We start from the raw sequence: 18,638 nt of genomic DNA, 5'->3' as shown, positions 1-18,638 counted from the left end.
TATTTCTCAAGACTGAGAAAATAGAAAGGATGAAATTCGTACCTTCTCACTTTAATTTTTGCTAAGCTCCTCCAAGTTTTTAAGCCTTTAAGCTTCAAACTCAGATATAGCCAATGAGGGAAATGAAAATACCTCTGCATAGTGCTGCATGACTGCTCTAAGAAAGCTGCTTGTATGTTCATACCCAAAGCCACTGTAAAATGTGCTTTGTATGCTCGGTGCACAAACGATGTGCTTTACATCCAGAGACGCCGGTTATCTTGCTTTTTCACCACAAGATGGCATTATCTGAGCTTTTCTTTGGCAAGAAAAAATAAAACCATCCTTATTAATAACAATAATAAGGGGGGGGGGAGGGGCGGGGGGGATTCAAACCCTCCCTGTCTTTTCTGAGGTCTGTGATAAAGCAAGATCTGTTAGGCAGCTGCTGCTCCTGTTGGAAAACAATGGTGCTGCTTTCAGAGAGCTGCAAGGGAGACTAAGGGTCAAGTCCCTTTAAAAAAAAAAAAAAAGTGAAATACAGTATTGTGCATCTTGAAATCTGAAACCAAGAAACAGAAGTGCAAGGGAAACAAGGGGGAAAGTCTTGCAATTCCTGAGGGCAACTGTTCCAAGTGGAGTTTTAAGGAGTAAAATACCTGTATATACACTTAAAGGTTATTGAATGGCTTTTGTGGAGAAGCCTGTGAAATAAAGGAGCCGTGGAAGAAGACATTTCTTTTTCTCGTCCTCTCTGGATATAATGGCTATTGCAAAGCAAAGCATCTTCAGATTTGGCTTCAAATGGCTCTTCTTAGCAACTTTTATGATAGCCTGTGATGGACAAGGTGGAAAGAGAGAGAATGGTGGTCCCGCCTGTTACGGAGGATTTGATTTGTATTTCATTCTAGACAAGTAAGTCGGTTCTACTCTTCTATTTGAAAGATTATTTTTTTTCTTCTGGCATGAACTGGAATATCATATACTGATACTGAGGAGGTTTTCTTCAGATTTTGGTTTTGTAGAAGTCACTGTGTCCCCAAGGGACCTGCGAAACTCCTTACTACTCTCTCATTGTTGTTGTTGTGGTAACTTTGGTAGATCTAGTATTAAATGCAATTGTGCTTTGTAAATCAGATAGTTAGAAGTTTTGTTGTGGCTGATACAAAAGCTTTATTTTGTACTTGACCCTGTAGTTTCTTAAAAGAACGGTTGGGAGAAGAGCAGAACCTTGGTCATGCCAATTTCCCTATGAACTGTGAAAGTTGAGGCACTCATAAAAGCAGAGCTGGGGAGTTATTGCAGGCATTAATTTTGTAGCTGAAAACATGGAGAAAATGCTCGCCTGCCTGGAGGTCTGCTTCTGTACTGTGTGTTCGTTGTCTCAGAAAGAATTTTTGTGCATCAAAGCAGGTAAAGACCAGGCTCTGAGAGGTGGCTACTGCCTTAAAAAGGGTCTGATTTTGGCCATTGTGATGGAAAACAGCTAGAGTGTCTTATTCAAAAGAGAACTTTATTTTTCTCCTGGCTGAGTCACATTTTCTTTGTTTCCTGTTAATCAAATGCATATTTTGACTGCTTAACTCTTTATACTGAAGATAACTGCCTACTCACTTTTTTATCACTAATTCTGATCTGGCACTAGTAAATTTGCCTGTTTAGAGGCCTTCAGATTTTAGTCTGAGCAATATGAAATAAATACATGCTGAGCTTTGGAATGCTTCGAATTGAAGCAATACAACATTTTTTTTTAAAGTGTAAAAAGTACTAGCTAAAAAGATTCTCCTAACTTTCTTAATTAAGAATAGTTATTTTGAACCACAAGTTTGGAAATATTGGAACATATATGTGCCAGAGGCATAGAACTAACATTTATAACCATAAATTTCAGAGACAGGAAAGTATTTCAAGTTGCCAAAAGTGCTTGCAGATGAAGCTTTCTGTCTGATCCTCTTGAGTGTTTTGCAGTAGCAGCCACATTCCATTTGTATAAATGACTTGGAATTACATAACACTTTATTACAAAATACTGGGTAAAATGTAAGACTGAGACAAGTACACTGGATATTTTGTTGTGCCAGTTATCTGAATACTCCAGGGGAAAGATTTTTTTTTATTATTTTATTTTTATTTTCCACTTCATTGAGTGAGAAAGATTCTCCTGTGTTGCATTTTGTTGCTTTGGCTGGTCTGTTCTTAGCAGGATTACCTCTATTGCTATATTGGAAAAACAAAGCATGATTTGTAATGCAGACAGCTTTTGCAAACTGAGTTTCCCTGAAAGCTGAAGCAGAACTGAAGGCTTTATCAAATCTGATGGATATGATTTTAACAACCACTTATTTCAAGCTCCTGTCCTCTTACTAAAAGACATGACTTTCTAGGCTTGCTTAAGGAAAATTTGGGTGGAAATATGAAGCTTGGCACAAACTTTAAAGTATGCAAGTTACCTCAGTGTATATATCAAGGTATCCAAAAAACTCCTACTTTAACAGATGTAGGTTTCCTATTTTGGTAGTGTGTTGGTTTTTGTTGGTGGTGTTTTTTTGTTTGTTTGTTTTGATTTTTTTTTTCTGGTGCAGAAATGAACAGGGTCTGATGCAAAGTCCATTGATGTAAAAAATTTGATGGTCTCTGGTGGAATTTGGAGGAGTCTGCAGACTGTGGGAGAATAGATTATCCCATATCCTTTATCTTTAAGACGTTCTTTCATTTTTCAGATGCTAAGCTCAAGTTGTATAAAATTTGGGTCTTATTTAGCCTGGGTTTTCTAGTTTTCTAGTGGGTTTAGAGAATGTCTTCAATAATGCTGCAGTGGTCCTGAATGCCCATAGAGACCTTCAGGCAAACTATGAAATTATAATAATAGATTCAGGGCTCATGTTGCTGCTTTTATTTGCCATTGCTCAAAAAATAATGAAAGTACTGGTGATAAAGGATACCAAAGCAGGTGAGATTTACATTCGGAAACATGAAATATAAATTTCAATGGTGGAAGAAAATCATTAAAATATTAAGCAACTTACTTTCTGGGATCAGAGGAGTAATAGAAAAAGAATAAACACAGCCCTGGAATTCACTGGTGCTAGAGCCATCTGCTGACCCTTTGCTTCATGGCCTGCCTAGACGGAGTGACTACTTAAGTCCATTTAGCACCCTGTATGTGTGTGCTGCTCGCAGTACATGTTCCAGCTGCACATAGTCCTTGTCACAGTGCTGGCTCTTGAAGCATAATGCTGGCCACATGAAGGCCATTCAAAGTGAGCACATAATGCACTGGGGAAGAAGCAGGTGTTACAGGCTGTTCTCATGAAGTGATGCTCTTTCTCCCTGAAGCATTCTCTTTAGCAGACTCCTGCAACTATGCTGTGCAAACTGTTGAAGGGAAACCAGGCTTCTTCTGGCTGTCTGCATACAGCTGGAGACATGACTCCATGCAGATGGCAAGCTCAGAGGACCTGAAACAAATCTGCCACTTCTCATTGTTAAGAAAGGGAAGAAAATCCAGCAGTCATTCAGAAATAATCCTGCTATGGTACGCAGACTTGATGTGCATATAATTAACAGAACAAAAGCTTGAAAGGTAGCAGGTGGGCTTGCTGGCTTATGAAAGCATCCTTAATCTCTGTGCATGCACTTGCATGCCTTTCATTACTTCTAAGAGGAATGCTCACACAGCTTAGGTAGCAATAGAGAAGGCCTCTCACACTGTGACCCTTGGACCTAAAGCTAGCAGAATTACTTTCCAAAAGTGTGGCAATGACACTCTTGAGGACTGCGGTTCATGTTGGGCCAGCTCCTTGCCAAGTAAATCAGGTCCTAGGTGGCATATCCTTTTGTGTTTCTGCTTGTTTTAACTGCAGCACTGAGACTCATATACAATAAATGGTAGTGAAACAAATGGCAGAAGATAGTGCCAAAGAGCACCTGGATGTGAGATACGATAGAGTCTTAATTAAGAAGGAAGAATGAGGAATCAATGAGATGATCACAGAATCATAGAATGGCTTGGGTTGGAAGGGACCTTAAAGATCATCTAACTCCAACCGCCCTACCATAGACAGGGATGCCAACCCAAGGCCCCATCCAGCCTGGCCTTGAACACCTCCAAGGACGGGGCATCCACAACTTCTCTTGGCAACCTGTTACAGCGAAGAATTTCCTCCTAATGTCTAATCTAAATCTATCCTCTTTTAATTTAAGACCATTCCCCGTTGCCCTATCATTATCAGCCCTCGCTTCTCCAGGCTGAACATGATGATGATGACAAGCATAAAGAAAACATTTGTTTTTGCCAATATTGTTCAGATATTCTAAAAATATCATCCATTTGACTACTGAACACTACTACCCACTGACCTGACTCTCATGGTACCTAGTGCTCTAGTATTTAAGCACTCCATACAAGCGCAGTCTGAAGATCAGATAGAGGCAGCCCCCGGTTTAATTGATTTGTGGGTAGGGAGGAAGGAATAATAATGGGTAAATCTTCTCAGTAATCTTTTGCTGTATTTGCTGTAAGTCAAAAGCATTATTTCCTGTGTTCTTGACTGTTGTGTGTGAACATAGCAAGGACTTTATACCCATGTGTGGAAAACATGCAAGGAACTGTATGTGTGTGAAAGAAAATTTGGCTTTAAAGGATCTTTGGCAAAAAGAAGCAAATAATCCAACCTGTTTCCTGTGATCCTCTCATTATTCAGACACATAGTTGATCCATTTTTAACTAGTTGTTAGACCCCACGTGGAGTACTCTGTTCAGTCCTGGGGTCCCCAGCATAAGAAGGACATGGACCTGTTGCAGCAGGTCCAGAGGAGGGCCCCGAGGATGATCAGAGGGCTGGAGCACCTCTCCTATGAAGACAGTGAGAGTTGGGCTTTTTCAGCCTGAAGAAGAGAAGGCCCTGGGGAGACCTTATAGTGGCCTTCCAATACCTAAAGGTGTCTACAGAAAAGCTGGGGAGTGACTCTTTGTCAGGGAGTGCGGTGATAGGACAAAAGGGAATGGTTTTGAACTAAAAGAGGATAGGTTTAGATTAGAAATAAGCAAGAAATTCTTCACTCAGACAGTAGTGAGGCACTGGAACAGGCTGCCCAGAGAAGTTGTGGATGCCCCATCCTTGGAGGTTCTCAAGGCCAGGTTGGACGGTGCTTTGAGCAACCTGAACTAGTGGAAGGTGTCCCTCTTATGGAAGGGGTTGGTCTGGATGAGTTTTAAGGTCCCTTCCAACCCAAACCATTCTGTGATTCTATGATTCTAAACATAGCCAGTGATTCTGTGATTCTGGAGTCACGGGCCTGGATCCAGAGCAATGTATGCATTCTGTATGGATGGCAGGGGCCTGTGAGGGTATGGAAGCATAACTTTTCTTTGTTTTGTGTGAGGGCTGAGGGAAGTTGGCAAGGTAGTGTGGGGAAATTTGCACATTCTTGTGTCTTTTTACTTGTTGCCTGAAGAATTCTCTCCTGCGTCTGCTGTAGTCACACTGATTGCAACCAGCTAATTTAGCATGTGAAATCATTGCCCATCAAGACCTGTGTACATGTTTTTAGTCAGTAGTAAATCCAAGGTAAACTATTCATTGTCACAAGTGGTGGGTGGGAACTGTCTTATAATGAGAGTTGAGTGTGCCTGCAGCACTCTGCACTTTACTGCTTGATCTAAGTTCAGTCCATGTTTACTTGTTTATTAGTTGTTAGTCACGTACCCCAGGCCAATCAGGTAGAGAAGAATATTCTGTTCTTGGACTATGTTTGGGCTTAGAGGTTTATCCTGCTCTAAACTGGGCCTCTATAAACTCTGTAATCTCAAATGTTTGACAATAGCTTTAGTGAGCTGTCTCGTGAAGTTCAGCACAAGATAGTAGTGTTTCCTTAAAGAATTGCATCACCTCACTAACATCTATCTATGTGCTATCTGGTCTTCTCAGAATTTCTCCTGATGTATTTGGAAAGACAGAGGACACTTTGGCTCATCTGTGTTATTTTTAAGAGCTCAATAAAATGATGCTGCAAAACTTCATGGGTCAATGCCACCTCTGTCAGCTATGAGATTTCTTGAAGTTAGTCCAAAAATTTAAGGAGAATATGGAACAATACCAGTCTCTGAATCAGGTGCCTGTATATACTTCTGTCATCTGGAGCACACATAACTGGTGTGAAGTCTTTGTATAAGAGTTTGTGGGCTTGATTATGTTTTTGTCTAGTTTGTGAATTAAAAATAGCACTGTGAGTATTCTGAGAAGGTGCAATGGGAGAAATGGAAATAATGAGTCTAAAAATTGCAAGAAAGACAAACTAGGAAGGTTTGAGCTGCTATAGCTTAGGGTTGTGGAGCACCATGTTTCAGTGAATAGGTGAAAAGCACCTGCTGGAGGGCTGGGCTGGGCCAGAGTGCAGCTCTCTGCCCCTGCAAACACTGAGCCATGTGGTGGGTCTCCGCCTTGGATTTAGTTTAGATGTACAAAATCCCAGCACATTTGACCACAGAATGTATCATTCTCCTGTTAAAGGCATAATTTACTTATTCTTAATTTCCACTTATTACACTGTGGTGGTTTTACCCAGCTGGGCAGCTGAGCTCCACCACAACCGCTCTCTCACTACCTCTCCTCAAAGAGAAAGAGAGAGAAAATACTATGGAAAGGGCTCAAGAGTTGAGATTAGGATCACTCAGTAACTATTGTGATGGGCAAAACACACATGGCATAAGGAAATTAGAAAAATTTACTACCTATTACTAATAAGCTAGAGAACTGAGAAACAAAACAAACTAAAAACACCTTCCCCCCATCCACCCTCTTCCACCTCCTCCCCTCGAGTGGCACAGGGGAATTGGGGGTGGGGGTTGCGGTCAGTCTATAGCACTTTGTCTCTGCCACTCCTTCATGGTCACTCTCTTCCCTTGCTCCAAAGTGGGGTCCCTCCCATGGGATAGAGTCCTTCCTGAACTGATCCTACATGGGCTTCCCACAGGCAACAGCTCTTCAAGAACTGCTCCAATTATGGGTCTGTACCACAGGGTCCATCTGTCAGGATCAAACTGCTCCAACATGGGACCCCACAGGCGGCAGCGCCCCACCAGGTTACCTGCTGCTGCACGGTCTCCTCTCCATGGGCCGCAGCTCCAGCCTAGAGTCTGCTCCAGCGGGGGTTTTCCACAGGCTGCAGCCTCCTTCAGGGCAGATCCACCTGCTCTGCCGTGGGCTCCTCCATGGGCTGCAGCATGGAAATCTGCTCCGCTGTTGTACACAGTGGGCTGCAGCATGGAAATCTGCTCCACTGTTGTACACCATGGGCTGCAGGGGCACAGCCTGCTCCACCAGGGGCCTCTCCAGAGGCTGTGGGGGAACTTCAGCTCTGGCACCTGGAACACCTCCTGCCCTCCTTCTGCACGGACCTTGGTGGATTCAGAGAGCTTTCTCACTCCTCCCTGTCCCAGCTGCTGTTGTGCAGCAGGTTTTTCTTTTCCCTCTTTCTTAAGTATGCTCTCACAGAGGCACAACAAACATCACTTATTGGCTCAGCCCTGGGCAGTGGTGGGTCCCTTTGGAGCCAGCTGAAACTGGGCCTTATCTAAAATGGGGCAGCTGCTGGATTTTTCTCGCAGAAGCCAACCCTTGCAGCCCCCACTACCAAAACCTTGCCGTGTAAACCCACTACATGGACTTTTCTCCAGCAAGAAATATTCACTCTTGAGCTTCAGGTTGTTTCTCCTTGGTGTTATTAGATGAGTAGGAAGGCTTCATTTAAGAAGAGATGGAGCTTTAAGTGCTTGAAGTTTTCTTCTAGAGGGCATGAGTATGGGAATGCTTGTGGGAGAGCAGAGCGAGGATGAAGTGGAGGAGGTGCAGCAAGAGCTGAATCCATGCTTGTATGGAGAATTAAAAAGCATCACTAAGTTGAAAATTCTGCCCAGGCCATTTAAGACCTGCAGAACGAAGTTGCAAATGCAGACACTTAAACAGGATATGCTGTTGACTGGCACACCACTGAACTGAGCAATTGGTTTTTAAGCTTCGTTCTGGCAAATGCTGTTTTCAAAAAATGCATGACTTCAGAGCCATGGCAAATGACAAGCATTTTTACATGGCGACCTACATACCATATGTGCTCTGTGGCTGGATCTCATTCTCAGCTGCCTTGCTGTAATAGTAATTTTAAGTGACAATCAACTTTTGTTCAGTGGTTTGTAATAAAGTGGGAGGAACACTCACACTTCTAGGCTAGTGCTGCTTTTTAGGGCAGTGTCCTGTTGCAAGTGAGGGCTGGATAGAACTTCTGTTGGTGGAGGTTGATAGCTAAGCTTTCCTTTAACATGAAGTATAGTCTTTGTATCTGTTTGAGGAGAAGGTTGATTAGTGTATGATTGTGAAACTGTCCTGCCTTCAGATGTGTGTTACCAGACAGTTCAGAAGATGTGAAACTTTAATCAGACATACTTTTTTTAGAGGGTTGTATGTGGTCTAAAATACCATACATTTCAATGAAGGAGGTAGTAATTGGTTTATGGTTAACATAGCCTTGGCTGCAATATCTTCTGGAGGCTGATGCAACCATTGCTATAATGTCAAGAGCAAGTGCTGGGTTCTGCACCTGGGACGGGGCAACCCTGGCTGCATGTACAGACTGGGTGATGAGACGCTGGAGAGCAGCCCTGCAGAGAGGGATCTGGGGTTTCTGGCAGATAGCAAGCTGAACATGAGCCAACAGTGTGCCCTGGCAGCCAGGAGGGCCAACCGTATCCTGGGGTGCATCAAGCACATCATTGCTATTTGGTCGAGGGAAGTGATTGTCTCGCTCTACTCTGCGCTGGTGCGGCCTCACCTCGAGTACTGTGTGCAGTTCTGGACACCACAGTAAAAAAAGGATGTGAAACTATTGGAGAGTGTCCAGAGAAGGGCTACTAAGATGGTGAAGGGCCTAGAGCGGAAGAGGTACGAGGAACAGTTGAGGTCACTTGGCCTGTTCAGCCTGGAAAAGAGGAGGCCGAGGGGAGGCCTCATCACGGCCTACAGCTTCCTCACAAGGGGGAGGGGAGGGGCAGGCGCCGACCTATTCTCTTTAGTTACCAGCAATAGGATCCGAGGGAATGTTGTCAGGCTGCGACAGGGGAGGTTCAGGCTGGATATCAGGAAGAGGTTTTTCACTGAGAGGGTTGTCGCGCATTGGAACAGGCTCCCCAGGTATGTAGTCACGGCACCAAGACTGTCGGAGTTTAAGAAGTGTTTGGACTGTGCTCTAAGTCATATGGTCTGAATTTTTGGGTAGACCTGTGTGGAGCCAGGAGCCGGACTCAGTGATCTTTGTGTGTCCCTTCTAACTTGGGATATTCTACGATTCTATAATTCTATGGTTCAAGTGTTTCTTTTATGCCTTACCATGTAAAGACATTAAATACCTATTTTTCAGACTGTCTCAGATAAGATTTGGGCTATTTGGCACTGATGGGACTGGGATGTGTCATATTCAAGATCTCAGAGTTATTCCATTCAAGAGGAATTTGCATCTGCGTTTGAGCTTTGTGCATTTCTGTTCTGTCAGTATATAGCTTAGTATAATTTGGATGCAGCAGTTTTTTGTTTGAGGGCAAGTCCTAATGTACCTCACCCTTCATCTGCTATAAGACACCAATTTTCTCACTGTCTGTGTGGTTTAGTTTAGTAAGACCCCTGCTAATAATATTTCTTTGGTCCTCTCTGATACACATGCACATTGAGAACAAGTAATGATTTCAAGTCCTAGTTTGATGAGTGGCAGAAGATATCCTAGCTCTTTTCTGAAGAGCCAAGAAACGTAGAACCATTAGTACTTTCTAATGATTGAGTCCCCTGTGCAATCAGTCCATTAAAATCAGAAAAACAAACAAGCAAAAAACACAACAAAACAAACAAACAAACAACAACAACAGAAGAACAGAGGTTTCTGTAAGGTTTTATTTAAAGAGGTGCAATTGATATCAGGTCCTTTGTGTAAAGAGAACCAATGGTGTTAATTGTTTATCCAGATGGAGCATATGCTGCTGTCCTGGTTGCATGTCCCCACCTAACTGGGAACATTTGGACCTACAGGGTCATATAAAGAAATAGTGGCTTAAGTATCATGAAGCAAGTGGCCAAGGTGAAGGTTTTTACTGAATGGCTGTAAATAAAAACCAGGTGCAGGTAGAATAGGGAACGAAATTTACATAACCTGCACAATGTGGTTTGCATGCTTGCTGTGCTTCTAGGAAGTGAACTAATGATATTTGCAGCAAGACTGGGTTTTCTGTGCCAGGTGTGTAGTACTTGGTTGAATCTATTCATTTAGATTCTCAGATTTAAGGTAGAATGGAGTCAGGTCAGATGCCATTTCTTTCTGTGAAGTGAAAAAACATCTTCTCAAATGTTCATATTTCCTTCCTCAGGCTGCAGATCAATTACTTTTCTGTTAAAGCTGGAATGTTTTTTGCCCTATAAATACTTGTAATTGTAGTCAATGAATAGAAAAAAAGTGATGACACATTTATTTTCCATCTCTAGGAAGGATTTTTTTCCCCAATATTAATATTCCAATGGTCATAGAAATGTTTATGCCAGAAGGTGCATTTACTGCTGGAAGATTCTGGTTAACCTCATTTTTTCCTGGTCCTCACAATATGAAGAATAATTCGTAACTATCAAAATCCATGGCTTATTTTCTTGGGGAGCAAAATTAGTCTGTGTTTTGCCTTGAACTGAACTATGATGGAATGGGCCACAACAGCCAAGATGTGGGCCTAAGGTATTTTACTTTACATAGTCTCTAGCACAGTGGAATGCTAGAGAGGTTTAGGAATCTTTTCCCTCAACTGCATTTCCTTCCCAAAATACACTTGAGCTAACAGCTCTGCACAACAGTATGGCAAGTGAGTTGGTGGAATTCATCTAACAGCCTGTGCAAGGAGACAGGTCTTTGCTAACACAGGGTTTATTTGTTTAAGGCTGTGCTAAAGGTCTAACATAACTGCCATATGTTGTTGTGAAGTGTAGCTTTAAACACTTATATGAAACATAAATTATTCTTGCTTTTCAAAGTTAAGTAGCAAATGTAATTTACAATTTATTATCTTTTTAAAGGAAGAATTAGGACAGTGAGTGTTAAACAAAATAAAAATAAATGACTAGCTATGCAACGTGTAACAAAGCATTAGGCTGGGAAAACTATGATAGCAGCAATTAAACTAATGTCTCATGTAATAATTATTTCTGTAGATCAGGAAGTGTCCTGCACCATTGGAATGAAATATATCATTTTGTGGAACATTTGGCCCGCAAGTTCATAAGGTAAGAAGGGCTGGCTTGCAGAAAAGTGAATAAGGAGGGGTATGTGCCAGCAGCCAGGAGACATGCTCTCAGTTGCTATCAAGTAGCACATGCTGATTTCCACCTGGGGACCTCACCTAGTAGAGAGTTCTTAATGCTTTTCTCAGATAATACCACTGATTGCTTTTGAATTTTTCCCAAATTTCCCCCAGTTCTTGTCCTGTAGGAAATAGGAGTAGACAAGCTAATTAGACCCCTTTCTCCTGCTTGACTTCCATAGACCAAATCATACTTTGTGGGGAGGGAACCCTCATTGTTTCTGAGATGGCTGGTTACTGCAGAGAAGTTTAGACCTGCAAGGAGAGGTCCGAGACGGTAGCCTTCAGGCACCAAATACCTTGAGATTGAATGAAAAATCCCCCAGGCCAGTGGGTGGAATATATTATCTTAGGTTTAATTAGCCTTCGTTCTGTCTCAGCAATGCTAAGATCATGCTACAAGTACTTTTTACATCTTTTAGGAGGATTCCTCATGGTCTGCCTTAGCTAGCACTTCCCAGGGCAAAGCACCATTTGCTGCTCAGTTCTGTCTCATTATTATTTTGGTAGCAGTCAGAGAGCCTTTTGTGTTTGGTATTATACACACGGTAAGCTCTGGTCTGGACCAACCAAAATCACTTACTTTTGTCTCTTCTTCTCCAGCCCTCAGCTGAGGATGTCCTTCATCGTTTTTTCTACTAGAGGGACAATTCTAATGAGGTTAACAGAAGACAGGTAAGAGGTGTAGAAGTGCACAGCAGATTTTGAGTCCTCTTGCTGTTTCCTCCATGTTCCTGGCTCTCTGTTTTCCGATTTGCTTTCAGCAATGTGGTGACATCTTTGTGCTTCTCAGTTTAATTAAATCACCTGCCCATTTTCACATACGACACTCATTCTGCTAGAATGCAATAAGGCTTCTTAAACAGCAGTTGTTATCTGATGTTTAGCTTATAAATGTCTTTCTGTTAGCAATTGCGGTTTTAACTCAGAAACTGCTTCGATTGAGAGATTCTGCCTTCCACAAATTTTCAGGCTGTTGCCAGAAAACCAGAATATTGTTGCCTTTGAAACATCCTTAGGGAGTTTCTTCTGCAAACAAATAAGTGAAACTCCCTTCCCATAAAAACAAATTTGAAAGCTGTAGGTTATACCTGTACTCTTGATGTAAAGGTGAGAATGATTTCTAAGATGTCTGAATGCAAGCAGAGTGTTTAGGCTGGATTGTAAGGATGAATATTTTTTGGCAATGACAGTTTGGTTGCCATGTTTCTGAAGCATGTTCCTGTCATCTCCTTGTAGATCCCCAAGTTAATCCCAGTAAAATCTATAAGATTGATTTTTTTTTCCCCCACTAACTTCAAGAAGAGCTGGATGAGGTCCTTTAATCGCTGTTGCTTCCTCTGTTAACTTCATTGCCACGTGGAGCAAAGATATATGTAGCACATGTGAAGACTGTATAAGTCAGCATGTGTTTTACATATTGGATGTCTATGAAACTGCATACCAGAGCAGCTACTATAGTGGAATTAATAGGAAACTGGCCACTTTCCTAAAGAGCAGTCTACACACATACCAACCTTGAAAAATGTCGTTAAAGCCAGCCAGCCTACTGCAACAATAAGTGAAAACACAATTAACCATATCTAAGCTGGTGCCAGAGAAAACCTGCTCCCTGCATCTTTTACCCTTTCACCTTTTCCCTCACCCTCTGAACACACCCTATTGCAGAGATCTCTGGGCTCTTAAGGCTTTAAGCTATGAGACTTGCTATGTGTGTTTCCCATGTAGAACTGTATTTCATATTTGTCCAGCTGTCCTAGAAATGTTGACTGGGAACAGGATATATATTGATATGATATTAGTCAAAAGCCAGCTGACTGGAGAGCTGCTGGTTTGTTTTTTTTTTTTTTTTTTTTTTTTTTTAACCAGAGGACTGAAAAACAAGGTGTGGGCTTCATGCCAGTCCTTTCTTAGTAGAGAAGTGGCAAAATCTTTTCCATCTTCCCCATGCCTTCATGTGGTCTATCAGCATGAAGATTGTTTGAGGCTGATTAATACACCTTTTGGATAAACAGTGTGCATCTAAAGAAGCTGGGTTATGTGTTTTAAATACCTTTGCTGTCTATTTTAATGTTTAGTGTTCACATTTGAAAAATAGATATGGTCATAGGAAATGCTCTTGATTTTATATTCAAATTTGGCTTGGTATGTGGGAGGGTGGTAGTTGAATGGAGGAAATTCTTGCTACTAGCCCACCTCTGATAGCTCAGTCTAACTTGGCTTGGGATATTGCAGGGACAAAATGAACTCTTCAGTGTTTGATAATTCAACCCACTGCAAAAGCACATGCTCTTTTCTCTCTGTGCGCATTGCTTGGGATAGGATAACAGCTAATAGCTAATGCATTGCTGCAATCAGCCTTGCAAGTGTGAGATTATGTACATGATAAGCACACAAACTGGATTTTCTAAACTAGTTAACATATGCAGGGGGAAAACTGACTTCTGGCATTCAGGCCATGTTAATGTGGCCCTGCATGCAGTGACATTACCCATTTCCTGTGAAGATACCACAGCTTGCTCAGAAACACACCCAACACATTGCAGGGATTTTATCTTGGTTTTAAAGACTTCTGGCATGTACTTGGCCTCCAGAGTTTGGTCTCTGCAACTCAGTGGAAGGACAAGGGCCCATCCCATTTAGCCTGCAGTTGATCTGTCACTGTGCCTGGGGTTTCTAAAAGATTAGAGCAGATACACTGAGTCATAATGAACTAATGGAGAGAGCTTCAGTCCTCATGTCAGTGTGAACTGAGCTGAAGGTTGTAGTGTCCAAATAAATTGGAGGTTACCAGGATTGTTCTAGGTTTTGTGCCGTTTTTGTGGCTGTTTGATTAATTTGCATTGTCAAGCCAGGGAGTATAGGTGAGGAATATGGGCCAGGTGCAAGTCAGCTGTTCTACTTCTGCATCACAAGTTTGACCAGGGTTGCACAGAGAATATCTATTTGGAGAGAAATATAGGGATATTTACCTAGGATATGCTGCTGTTGTGATGCTTTCTCCAGGCTGTGGGAATACTCATAAAAAATACATCTGCTCCATTTTCCACATCCTTAGAAAGGTATCTATCCAGACATTACCTCCGCCTATGTAAACATTGGGTTAACTCTTTTTTCCCCTCTCTCTACCTGATTCTGCTATGCATGTCTTCACCTGGGTATCATAAAATTGATCTCTGAGGTAACAATGCATCTGCATTCCTTTCAGGGAACAGATACGCCAGGGTCTAGAAGAACTTCAGAAAGTCCTTCCAGGAGGTGACACATACATGCATGAAGGATTTGAAAGGGTAACAAGATGTGTGTTATAGTACATTTAAACTGCGTCTGGGTGCTTCTCAGGATATGTTTAAAAAAAAAAAAAAGTTGTTTAATAATTCTCTGGTGGGTAAGTGGGACTATTTTCCTGTTATGCATTAGGTATGCTGAAGTGTACACATTCAGTGTTGGAGCTGGGATAAGGGAGCTGCAGACCCTACTACTTATCCTTCTTTTTGCCTCCAGCTTTGTGTGGAGCTGCTTCTTCAGTTTAGGATTAGTGCAGAGGGAATTGGGATTACAGTCCCACATGGAACCATGCTCATGAAGGGTTGAAGGCTGTCTAGAGTCCTGCTGTGTGAATGCTATAGTAGGCTTTTTAGAGTTAGGTGGGGTTTGAGGCCATGACTTTAACCTGCTCACTGTTAGGGGTATACAATGATGTACAAAAGTTATTCTTTTATAACTTGTTCCAGTCTTCTATATATTTTACAAGGTCAGGAGTTTGTCTAAACCTCTGCAAGGGGAACCCCCTCCCCTTTCTGCACTACTCTTGCATTTTGGAGGATTGGAAAACTGTCTACTAAAAAATGCATTTGAACACACCTCAAAAACTGAGGTGACCTGACAGAGATGCTAGCACCTAACTAGGAATTCAAAACCAAATTCCACTTCAGAAACTCAGCAAGATGATTGCAAAAACAAACAAACAAACAAAAACAAATTTAAATTTATAAGAGGATGGAAATTCATACACTGAATATATTCAGGGTAGTTTCTGACTACTTTTTAATTTTGGCACACTGAAGCATTTGTCTTTCTGCATCGTGGAATACACTTGTACATAGGTAAAGCAGGAAATAGGAGCATATGGATATCTCTCTGCAGTTGGTTTCTTTGCAGTTAGAGTAGCTGATCTAGATATGCTGGAGAATATTTATTAATGGACTTATGATGTTTCTCAACTAGGAAGGTGAATGTGATTTCCAAATAGAGTAGTGGGAAACTACCGTTGACCAGTGGTCTTAGGGTTGGTTTGAATTAATGCTTTCGGAACGTTCTTGAGGTAATTCAGTCAAAGCCACAGGCAAGAAACTTGTTCTATGAAACTGATATTTCTGAAAGCAGATGTCATCTTGTAGGCTGCAAACATGACATCCTCACTGCCATCTTCTCTTTCTTTCTGGTGCATGTGTAGATGCCCACAAAGTATTATTTATTGCTAATAATCTTCTGATTTAATTTCAGGCAAGTGAACAGATTTACTATGAAAATGTTCATGGTGAGAGACTTTCCTGATCCATTGAATGTTTTTCCTTCTTGACTGATACCTTTAATTGATTTGAAATGCAGCTTCACTGCAAGAAAGGTAGGGGGTGGCTCCTGTTCTTACAGGAATTCAGTGCTCTTCAGGGTAGTTGCTCCTGAAGAGGAAAAAGAACAGGTAGATCTTTAAGGGTTCAGAGCTGAAATTAATGCATTTCAGGCCAAAAGTGAGAAGCCAGGCTGACTGAGGGTACATATCAAAACTATCTGGTACAATCTGTTATTTTTGCTTGAGGACTCAGGTAACCATTTCTTCTTCCTTTTGAAACATGAGTCTGTGGAGATACTGTTAGGTAAATGTTTTTGTTTTGTTTTGTTTTGTTTTCCAAAAAGCAATTCATACATCCTTACTTATTCCTTAGTAGTAAGTGCAGACAAAGGCAAAAATGTTTGTCCTTTCCTTCCTTGTAATTCTACTTGGGAAAAACCAAAGTAGAAATAAAACTTTACTTGGAAACCAAAAGATAAGAGACCAGAAGTTTGCATAGAAAACCAGTCCTAGTGGTTTTTCAGGGCCACTCATGAATAAAATGAAATAGTGACTAAGTCTGCACAGCTTTGGGACTGATCTGTAAAATAAGACTGCAGCAGACTGGAATAAATACCTAGAACAATTCTATTTGGGATTGATACTGCTTTTATATGCTGGTATTACATATTGCATGTCAAAAGGTTGCCACATATAGAAAGGTTGCAAGAAGCAGTGGACAACTGGGTCCTCAAGTCAACGTTGGCCTGTGTGTTTTGTCTTTACTCGTGCTTTGTCCTTGCTCCACCAGAAAATGTTTATACTACCTGCAGTAGGTTGTAAGGCTCCTGCAGTAGTCAATGGAGGGAGAAAGGCATCTCCAGAGGTTATTGGGGCTCTTGAGCTAGTACAAGAAGTGCTCACCTTTCTCAACCTCTTACAGAAAGCCTAGACACTTCAATTAGGCATCTGCAACTTGAACGACACTGCATGTTGCTTATTGTTTGTTAAACACTTTACTTTCCTGTTGCATGATTACCACATTCTTTAAAATGGGGGAATTTTGAGTAGCACCAAGAAAAATTAGGTATCCAGATCTTCAGTAACTGTGAGATGGATGTGAATTCAGAATTGCAAAAGGACATTCTGCTTGCTTCAGTCTCTTGTTCCTTGGTATCAAGAACACAGTACAGGCTTCAGGTGCCTGAATTCACAAGCTGAATGCAAATTTACATCTGAGATCAAAAAGCAAACAGACCCAAAAGAAATCATCTCAGAATAATTTGGTTCGTGGAATTTTGGCTCTTCAGCAACAGTGTTAAAGGCACAGCTGCTCATAGTAGCAGGAAAATCACCTAGATTATTGAAGAAGTTTTAAGACTGATAATTTACATGCCTCAGAATACTTAGCCATTAACTTTCCATAACAGTGTTTGTGCAAGATATACCCACAGAGCTCCTTTAGATCAGTAGTAAGTCAGAAACGTGATTTAATTCAATTTGCTCCTGAAAATTAACATAAACATGTAAAACCCAAGTTATAATCAATTCATGGGGCAGACTGCAACCTTTAACCATGTTGCTGAAACATGTTACATGGAAAGACTGAAGAATATAGGTCATTTTCCTACCAAATCTATTTAAACCCCAATTCAGCTTTTCATCACAAGCTGAAACTCTCTGGATTTCTTGAATTGACAGCATTAATAAAACTAGGAATAACTAAGGACACTTTGCATACTTTTTCTTGATGGCTGCAGTTAAATCTACTGGTCTGAAATATTGAAATAGGTATGAGATACTTTCAGTTAAAAATCATTGTCAAAAGAGTATGGTATAAAATTGGTGGTGTAGGCAGATGCCCAAGTGGAAAAAGTGTGCAGAAGTTCATGTCTTCTGAAAATTAGTTGGCTGAAGTGAGTAAGGATATGGGATTGATGGTAACCGTTTCTACTCCTTTAGGTGCTAGCTAACAGCTAACAGCTCATTAGCAGGATGTTTTCTATGATAATTTAACAAACGCGACTCAAAACATGGGACTAAAGAAATTTGTGTGTTTAGGTTACAGAACTGCAAGTGTCATCATTGCATTAACAGATGGAGAACTCCATGAAGACCTATTTTTTTATTCTGAGAGGGAGGTAAGTCTTGCACATTTTTAGCCAGGGAACAGCAAAGTATCTGGTTTTACACTGCTTCTAAGGCAAAAGATAGGGGAGATATTTCTTCTAGTGACAAAAGTTCACTTTCACCTTCTTCAGACATGAATCTTAGAGATAAACATTAACAGTAGCAATACATCTGGCTCATTAAAACTGTCACTGTTCATAGGAAGAAAGGGTTTTTAAAAACTTCCAGTTAAAATGACATTGGAGGTAGAAATAATTCACAGCTGAAATTTACTAAAATGCTTTGGAAGATCCCTGGATCTTCTCACTTAGACTTCTTTTCTTCACAAAAAGTAAAGACCAAAGAAAAAGGATGAATGTTGTTCATTTTCTGTAATGTCTTGTAATTTTCTGTAGCATCAAAAAACCTTTCAGATGATCAAATACGAAATTTCCACTAATAATGTTTCTTTCTGAAATCAAAAATACACAAGAAAAATACATTTGTTTTTAGAGGCGAACATACTGCTTGAGAGCTCATAAGTGTTATATATTTTTTGGTTTGGGAAGGAACAAATAGATAATTAGGTTTAAAAAGAAACACAGAATATGTTGGGTT

General features: G+C 41.0%; 1 protein-coding gene across 2 annotated transcripts in view; it reads left to right on the top strand.

Moving 5' to 3' along the window:
- The first annotated feature begins 382 nt into the window (after positions 1–382).
- The window catches only part of ANTXR1 (ANTXR cell adhesion molecule 1), a 118,111-nt gene continuing 99,855 nt past the window's right edge, over positions 383–18,638 (top strand). The window contains exons 1-6 of one of the 2 annotated variants that reach the window (XM_066983299.1): positions 383–894; positions 11,211–11,282; positions 11,963–12,034; positions 14,568–14,649; positions 15,866–15,899; positions 17,973–18,052. In XM_066983299.1, coding sequence (XP_066839400.1) covers positions 743–894; positions 11,211–11,282; positions 11,963–12,034; positions 14,568–14,649; positions 15,866–15,899; positions 17,973–18,052 — 492 coding nt within the window. In that variant the 5' untranslated portion in view covers positions 383–742. Of the gene's footprint in view, positions 895–8,874; positions 9,165–11,210; positions 11,283–11,962; positions 12,035–14,567; positions 14,650–15,865; positions 15,900–17,972; positions 18,053–18,638 lie in introns of those variants that run through there. The other variant, XM_066983298.1, reaches the window with a different exon arrangement.

Source organism: Anser cygnoides, chromosome 26, assembly GCF_040182565.1.
Source record: "Anser cygnoides isolate HZ-2024a breed goose chromosome 26, Taihu_goose_T2T_genome, whole genome shotgun sequence".
NCBI classification, from domain to species: Eukaryota; Metazoa; Chordata; class Aves; order Anseriformes; family Anatidae; genus Anser; species Anser cygnoides.
Note: the sequence above shows the minus strand (reverse complement) of the source record. Positions and strands in the feature narration are given on the sequence as shown.